This window comes from Dreissena polymorpha, chromosome 1, assembly GCF_020536995.1.
Source record: "Dreissena polymorpha isolate Duluth1 chromosome 1, UMN_Dpol_1.0, whole genome shotgun sequence".
Lineage (NCBI taxonomy): Eukaryota > Metazoa > Mollusca > Bivalvia > Myida > Dreissenidae > Dreissena > Dreissena polymorpha.
The window spans coordinates 112,008,113-112,017,156 of NC_068355.1; the positions used below are offsets into that span (position 1 = coordinate 112,008,113).

At 36.8% G+C, this 9,044-nt stretch overlaps 1 protein-coding gene and 1 long non-coding RNA gene across 2 annotated transcripts; one reads left to right on the plus strand and one right to left on the minus strand.

Annotated features, from left to right (window-relative positions):
- The first annotated feature begins 339 nt into the window (after nt 1-339).
- LOC127844793 (uncharacterized) lies at nt 340-1,300 on the plus strand. The gene is made up of 2 exons (XM_052375319.1): nt 340-372; nt 677-1,300. Exons 1-2 carry the CDS (start codon nt 340-342, stop codon nt 1,298-1,300), a joined length of 657 nt encoding a protein of 218 aa, XP_052231279.1.
- A 4,048-nt stretch (nt 1,301-5,348) lies between these two features.
- Nucleotides 5,349-8,181, minus strand: LOC127844532 (uncharacterized). The gene is made up of 2 exons (XR_008032785.1): nt 7,850-8,181; nt 5,349-7,704 (listed from the first exon to the last, which is right to left on the minus strand). It is a non-coding gene; the product is annotated as an uncharacterized LOC127844532 (long non-coding RNA).
- Nucleotides 8,182-9,044: the final 863 nt, after the last annotated feature.

Consider the following 9,044-nt stretch of genomic DNA (forward strand, 5'->3'; position numbering starts at 1 on the left):
CGTTCAATATATCACTAATTCCATATGTTGTTGATTTTTTTACAGATGGTAATGGGTAATTTACAATAGTCCATTGAAAATTTCTTTTTCAGATCGATGAGCAGTACCTGAGCGATGCGCTCAACGAACCCCATCTACAGGGGAACGGTCACGGTAAAGGACCGGAGGCACGTGATTCTGGCGACGGACACGCAGTTGGAGCTGCTGTCGAAAGCTAAAACCTGGTACTTGGACGGAACCTTCAAAGTCGTGAAGGCGCCGATAACGCAGCTGTTCTCAATACACGCCTTCGTGAAGTATGAAGATGTAGTGAAACAGCTGCCAATGTGCTTCGTTCTCATGACTGGGAGAAAACGAAGGGATTATAAAAAGGTTAATATTTTATCACGTATTGGCTAATGCTATTTTCAGTATGGTTTATTTTCAGTTATTTTCAGTTATTATTGATATTATTATTACCATCTTTTCAGGTGTAGCAGAAAGTTAACTCGCGTAACATATTTGATAACTAATGCTATTTTTAATATGGATTATTTTCAGTTATTATTGATATTATTATTATTTTAATCTTTTCAGGTGTCGCAGAAAGTAAACTCGCGTCACATATTTGATAACTAATGCTATTTTCAGTATGGTTTATTTTCAGTTAGTATTGTTTGTTTATTAATCTTTTCAGGTGTTGCAGAAAGTGAACACTCTTCTCAGTGAACCGAAAGTAACAACGTTCGTTGTTGACTTTGAGGTCGGTCTATGGCAGGCTTTGCGCCAAGTCTACACGGCTCCCGATATCAAGGGCTGCGCCTTCCACTTCGGCCAGGCAATGTGGCGAAAGTGCCAGGAGATTGGACTCGGTACAGCGTATGTGAGTATGAGAGTATATAAGTTGATACGGAAGTGCTTCGAGCTCCCTCTTCTGCAACCAGCCGACATCCGTCCCGCGTTCGGTAAAATCAAGGAGAAAGGCCAAAGCGAACAACTAGCCCCCTTCTTCGCCTATGTTGAAAACACGTGGCTGACGAACAACGTATGGGCGGTTGAAAACTGGTCGGTGTACGGAAGATCAGTGAGGACCAACAACGACGTAGAAGGCTGGCACAACCGCCTTAACCGGCGGGCGAAGAAGGGAAATCTCTTATTCTACCTGCTAATCACCCTGCTGTTTGACGAAGCTAAAGAGGTGCCTATGCAGTTCAAGCTCATCAAGGAAAAGAAATTACATCGTCATCAGAGTAGGCAGACCCGTGCAACCCAAGGGCGTTTGTGCGCGACTTGGGACCGCTACGGGAAAAAAAGAGATTAGTACAAGTGAGCTTCTGAATGAGTGCTATAGACTGTATGGACCTGTGTAAATGTGTTCGTGTTTGTTTGTTTGCTAGTGTAAACGATTGAGTGAAAATGTATAAATCTGTTTGTTTGTTTGGTTGTATATAATAAATATTTGTTCTTATACATTGTGAGTCTAGATCTCGAAATTGTTATGACTATAGTTTATATATATATTTGTTTTATCTGTTTGTTTTTTGTTTGATTGTATGTTTGTAATAAAACTTTGTCCTTGTACATTCGTTTGCTCACATCTCACAAAATTGCTATAAATGTTGTTTGTTTTTTTTTTTACATAAATATGTATTTGTTTAGAAGTGTTCTATATATATATGTGTCTGAAATTGATGTGTATTTTGGATGTCGATATTATAACAAACAATAAAGGTACTTACAAAGGTATCCATATTTGTGTCATTACATGCTTGAATGAACATGAAATACTACAATTTTAATATTTTCTTAAATTTATACATACAATATTGAAGGAACACGAAAGAAATATTAATTAAGACATGGTCCATATGATTCCCAAATCTGGGCCGTATGGTCCGCAAATCTAGGCCGTATAGTCCGATAATCCTTACACGATGTAATAATATGAAACATGCTTGAATGAACATGAAATACTACAATTTTAATATTTTCTTAAATTTGTCCATACAAAATTGAAGGAACACAAAAGAAATATTAATGAAGACATGGTCCGTATGATTCGCAAATCTGGGCCGTATGGTCCGCAAATCTGGGCCGTATAGTCCGATAATCTGGGCCGTATGGTCTTCTATGAATCTTCAACGAACCGGAACCATTTTCAAAATTGAAAATTAAATGTGATTTCTAGAGTGTTAACAATGTTTTACTACAGCAAAAAAGTGCCCCTCCCCTTGGTTGCTGTTTCTTGTAACTGACCGGAACCATTTCTTGTCCAATATATCATTTGGACACGCGTGCTACCCAAATGTCCTGAATACTGGACTTCTTATGTGACTTTGTGTTTACAAGGTTTTACAAAAGCCATATAAGTAAAAATACCCCATCCGTAAGATATTATAAGAGCAAATGGTTTGACTAAGTCTCACGACGATTGGACGAAAAAATTTGACTTCTAGAGTGTGAAAAAGGTTTTAATATAGCCATATAAGGAAAACTGATTTGTCCCCTGGCGGCCAGGTTTTTCAACCAACCAGAATCATTTTTTAATTCATCCAAGAAAGTTTTGGGACAAATGTTGTGACCAAAGTTCATAAAGACTGGAAATCAATGTGGCCTCTAAAGTTATAACAAGGTAAATGTTGATGACGGAAGACGCACGACAGACACAAGGCAACACAAAAGCTCACTATAAGAGGTGGCGCCAATGCACATTTATAACTATTTTAAAGTGAAATATATTATGGTAAGGTTTCTATTATGTTTCAGGACTTTCATTGTTTTTGTTAGTTGACTACTTCAGCACATTTGAGTCGCGTGCGTTTTTAATTAGAAAAAGTAGTTTTCTAATAATGTATTGATGGATTTATACGTTCGTCTTTGTAAGATAACAACATTTAAGATGTACTTTACAAAAAAAAACATTTAACATGTATTATACAAAAATGATAACGGAAAAAGACCGAGCTATCTTCATTTTTTTGAGTTGATAGTGGGGAAAACAACATAAATGAGCCTGATTAAGATTCGTTGACCTTGGCCTTTCAGTAAATTAAGCATTTGGATGAACGGCCACAAATCATAGTTTCAAGAAAAAGTGTTATCCTATACTTATTTCGTGAATAATCATACAGTGTACAAATATTGATGTCGATGAATTATTTTGATAATGTTGAACATTATGCTATTGGTTTCATTGAGTATTACAAATTTTTGGTATACATCGTACAATATGTTTTATTCATGTTGGTGACTTCTTAATTGTGTTGATCACTTATATATTTAAAAAAACTTCATCTTATTTATTATAGAATATTAAATATAATATAACAAGTAACATTCTCTGTCAAATTTTCGTATTGTGATAATGTCATTGCGATACGACTGTTAATTGATACATCCTGCATTAACGCCACCTCCTAAGCATTGGCTCCATCTCTTTTGGAAATATGCAAAATGATCTTCTACGTCAGCAAGAAGCCAATATTTTGTGCATGCAGCATCTAATGTATGTTGTACGCAATCGTTTGAGGCCGTTAGCGATTTAATTGGGTGGACATTTTCTCGCCACCCAGGAAAAACTCATCGAAATGCTTTTTAAAACTCCACCATGCCACAACTTATAAAGGTTCTCACGTTTTTACATGGGTTGAGAATGAACGTATCTGTACATTTTTGGACGAATCAATCTTCGCTAAATCGCACTACATTGCCCGATTTTAAAAAGAATGCGAAAAATGTTGAAAAAAACATATAAAACCTAATCACAGGCTGTCAAGTGACCTTTTTTCAAAAAGTAGGAAAAAATAGGAACTACTTTTGCAAGAAAAGTAGGACAAAAGTAGGAAAAAGTACGAACTTTTCCCTCAAAAGTAGGAATACATAATACTTATTTTTTAGACACAGGTCCAGGAAACATAGCTTGAAACAGAGCAGGAGTGCCATCACATGTTCTGTATGGATACCCACTTGAAGCTACCTTAAGGGCCCAGAAGATTTCAGCCTTTTGTACCTGTTCCTTGTGTGATGGATGTACTTGCATACAGATAGATTTATCCCCACAACCCTGAGAGCTGCTTGGCTTTTGGGCACTTCCAAACAAACGCTTTTGTGAATTATCATGCATGTATTTCATGTTTTCCTTGTGTTTTTATCCATCTGCATGACTTATAAGTTGATTAGCACCAGAATTACTACAAGATGGACTTCATTCAGACAGTACAATATCTTGCAAACTCATTGCCGGTATCTCTCTTGCACCATGATCCCAGTGTTTTTCCACTGTTGTCCAACTTCTCCATCCATGAAGGGTTAAACTTTGTTTTCCCACAAGAAATTTCAGCACTTACAGTGTATCTATGATAATTAAGTTTCAAGCAAAGCTACCCTGATAAAGAAGTATACATGTAATTAGATGCTGTTCATTTTGGTGTATCATCAAATAAGTGGTTAGAGGTCTTCTGTGTATCGATATAAAAATGGTAATTATATTGTGCATGTTATATCCTTAAGCAGAAGACCAAATTTATTTAGTGATACACCAACTTGTTGTACAAGATTAATACTAGTATATAAAGCAGTGTAAATGCTCTGCTACAGCTACATTGTGAAACCTTTAAATTGACAATAGGGTGCATTGTGTAATAAATTCCATATTACATAACCACTCATACAATACATGTATCTCTATATCTCTACATTCCAAACAGCAATATCATGTTAACATGCATAAGGTTTGGTCAAATTGTTGTCAATGGAAACAAAATAAAACTGGAATAAACAATGGGTTCCCTCAGCTCTTGCATCACTGGGAACTGTGTAAGGTAGTGAAGTCTGCAGTGTACAAATGCTAAGGAAGTAAACAAGGCACTATTGTTACTTCAAAAAAAAACTTGTCAATAATTTTAAAAGTTACATAAGAAATAAATATTTATGCTCCTGAAGAGGTGCTAGCAGACAGTCAGCATGGGTTGTCAGGTCTCATCTAGATGAATGCACATTAACAGGGATACAGTCATGCCATAGATTCATTCAACCTGCAATTTTACTAAATAACTCTTTAAAAAAAATAATTCTCCATTGAAAATGAAAAAGTAGGAATAGTAGGAAGATTTGGTAAAAAAATAGGAAAAAGTAGGATCCTGATGAAAAAGTAGGAAATAGTAGGAAAAAGTAGGAAAAAGTATGACCGCTTGACAGCCTGTAATCACCCTGTAAAATTGTTTATGAAATTTCAAAACATCCGGGCCTGAGCGCCACCTCGGAAGTTGCATTGGCTCATTTATTAATGCATCGCAAAAAAGAGGTGGCGCGCGTGATTAACGGCCGTGTATGAGCATATTGTGCTAAGGCAAGATCAAAACAAGTCGATGTTGTTCTGTTAGAAGCTAGTAATCTTTAATAAGAGTTTAGATAACTTTGAATATAATCAATTTGATAACCTATTACAAAAGAAAACCTATCTCGCTATTGCACTGTTATAAAGTATTAAACAACGGGTACACAATGCACGTAATAACCCTGGGGACATTTTTCAAACTTACCTACTTGCTGCGTGGATAAGTACATAAGGTGGGGTGTCAATACAAGTAGGATATGATTTCGATATAAAACTTCATGATTTGTTTTCATAATGTTCGAAAATGAAGTCTTTGTTTATCAGGTACCCTTGGATTACTTAACATAGGTAAATAAATACAGTGTGTTACAAATGTATGAGATAATGCAAAACTGGGAATAATGCCATATGTTGCAATCGAAACTCTCGACCAGCCTAGCTACTTACCAGAAAGGCAGTTGAGCATGCTGATCTGGGCCCATTTTTACCAAACAGTTCTTAGATTAAAGTCTAAGGATAAAGAATATTCTTTTAATTGATATATTCAATAGTTGCTTGAATTTTTAGTAAAACTTGTTATTGATTGCTTCTATCTATATCATTCTTCATGTAGAACATTTTGTTAATGATTAATTACCAGTGGAGGCATGTATATATTCAAACACTGAATGCACTTTCTTGATTCCAAGTCTATTTTTTATTCTTAAGTCTAAGAATAGGTTGGTGAATACGGCCCCAGGAGCTACACTGGTATATATAGCATAAGACCTATTTTCACATTTTTCATCCATGGTATAAAACACAACACAAGGCCAAAAAGTCAAACAGTGACTTAATATTTTATAATAAACATTAATACTTAAGCTTTGAGAAACAAAACTGATGGCTGAAACAATAAATTTTGTCTGTGCAAAACATGCGTATGATTTAAGAAACTGATAAATTTGATTAAATCTAAGTTTCAGTAAAAGATATCAACATTAGTCCTTAAACAATATTTCCGCATGTCCATCATTTAATCAGTAATAATACATTTCTGAAAATGTTGTATTTTATCCGTACACCAATACATGTTTTATAAAAATCAAGATAGTCGGTATAAAATGATTTTATTCCAAAAATGCATTTGTTGATACTGTTGTTATTCTCACCCAGGTTTATCTATGAAACTTTGGCAAAAGTTTAAACCGCAAATGTGTTATGTCAAAGTGAACTTAACTCCAAATTTCAATATCTGCTGATTGTTTGTCATGAATAAAAATTATAATAGCTAACTTTTCAAATAACAATTTTTTAGAAAAGAAAATACAGCAATTTAGTGCACAGAAAATAAAGTGATTAAAAAAACAGCAATGTATCTTTGATGTGATAAACCTTTTCTTGAAAATAATGTAAAACCAGAACAACAAAAAATAGTCTTGTTCTGGGACAACAAGGTTTAATGCATGTGTACCCAGATTAGCCTGTCCAAACAGGCTTTACCCAGATTAGCCTGTCCATACAGGCTTCACCCAGATTAGCCTGTCCAAACAGGCTTTACCCAGATTAGCCTGTCTATACAGGCTTTACCCAGATTAGCCTGTCCAAACAGGCTTTACCCAGATTAGCCTGTCCATACAGGCTTTACCCAGATAAGCCTTTCCATACAGGCTTTACCCAGATTAGCCTGTCCATCCAGGCTTTACCCAGATTAGCCTTTCCATACAGGCTTTACCCAGATTAGCCTGTCCATACAGGCTTTACCCAGATAAGCCTTTCCATACAGGCTTTACACAGATTAGCCTGTCAATACAGGCTTTACCCAGATTAGCCTGTCCATACAGGCTTTACCCAGATTAGCCTGTCCATACAGGCTTTACCCAGATAAGCCTTTCCATACAGGCTTTACCAGATTAGCCTGTCAATACAGGCTTTACCCAGATTAGCCTGTCCATACAGGCTTTACCCAGATTAGCCTGTCCATACAGGCTTTACCCAGATTAGCCTGTCCATACAGGCTTTACCCAGATTAGCCTGTCCATACAGGCTTTAACCAGATTAGCCTGTCCATACAGGCTTTACCTAGATTAGCCTGTCCATACAGGCTTTACCCAGATTAGCCTGTCCATACAGGCTTTACCCAGATTAGCCTGTCCATACAGGCTTTAACCAGATTAGCCTGTCCATACAGGCTTTACCCAGATTAGCCTGTCCATACATGCTTTACCCAGATTAGCCTGTCCATACAGGCTTTACCCAGATTAGCCTGTCCATACAGGCTTTACCCAGATTAGCCTGTCAATACAGGCTTTACCCAGATTAGCCTGTCCATACAGGCTTTACCCAGATTAGCCTGTCCATACAGGCTTTACCCAGATTAGCCTGTCCATACAGGCTTTACCCAGATTAGCCTGTCCATGCAGACTTTACCCAGATTAGCCTGTCCATACAGGCTTTACCCAGATTAGCCTGTCCATACAGACTTTACCCAGATTAGCCTGTCCATACAGGCTTTACCAAGATTAGCATGTCCATACAGGCTTTACCCAGATTAACCTGTCCATACAGACTTTACCCAGATTAGCCTGTCCATACAGGCTTTACCCAGATTAGCCTGTCCATACAGTCTTTACCCAGATTAGCCTGTCCATACAGGCTTTACCCAGATTAGCCTGTCCATACAGGCTTTACCCAGATTAGCCTATCCATACAGGCTTTACCCAGATTAGCCTGTCCATACAGGCTTTACCCAGATTAGCCTGTCCATACAGGCTTTACCCAGATTAGCCTGTCCATACAGGCTTTACCCAGATTAGCCTGTCCATACAGGCTTTACCCAGATTAGCCTGTCCATACAGGCTTTACCCAGATTAGGCTGTCCATACAGGCTTTACCCAGATTAGCCTGTCCATACAGACTTAACCCAGATTAGCCTGTCCATACAGGCTTTACCCAGATTAGCCTGTCCATACAGGCTTTACCCAGATTAACCTGTCCATACAGACTTTACCCAGATTAGCCTGTCCATACAGGCTTTACCCAGATTAGCCTGTCCATACAGACTTTACCCAGATTAGCCTGTCCATACAGGCTTTACCCAGATTAGCCTGTCCATACAGGCTCATCAGGAACACTTCTTTTGGCCTCAACTTAAATTTTGCAAAGAACAGACTTACTTTTAACATGTTTATCCCAAAATACAATAAAAGCAAATGTGTTGTCCCAGATTAGCCTGTGTGGACTGCATGGGCAAAACTTGAATAACACTTACAGCACATGCATTCAGCAATGTGTCCCAGAGTGAGGCTCAAAACTTAATCTTCCATATGACTCATTAAATAATATACACCACCATCTCTGTTATTCTGAACTGCATTTGTCATTTACTCCAGGTGAAATAGGAGGAAAGACACTGTCATTTACACAATTCACAGAATACTTGACAATAAACATTTAATACATCACTATTGCACAAATATAAATATATATATATATATATGATTTTACAGATATTTATATACAAACATAAATTACTAGTATTTACATTTAAAAACGAAACTCAATCTTGATAATTTTTACATACATCTACACATGAATAAATTTCATTTATAATAGGATTAGGCAACAGACTGTCAGTAAATAATCATAAATCATCTGACTTTATAACCATATTGACAATGCGACACAGAACACTTGTTCTGTCAAAATAAATTTATTAAATATAGTATAACAATTTTTGTATGCATGCAGG

What these genes read in the sequence shown, in the direction of transcription:
- LOC127844793 (XM_052375319.1), top strand. Translation starts at nt 340, where the DNA reads ATGACTGGGAGAAAACGAAGGGATTATAAAAAG. An exon ending in AACGAAGGGATTATAAAAAG is followed by an intron (nt 373 to 676) that starts GTTAATATTTTA and finishes TAATCTTTTCAG; the next exon opens with GTGTTGCAGAAAGTGAACAC.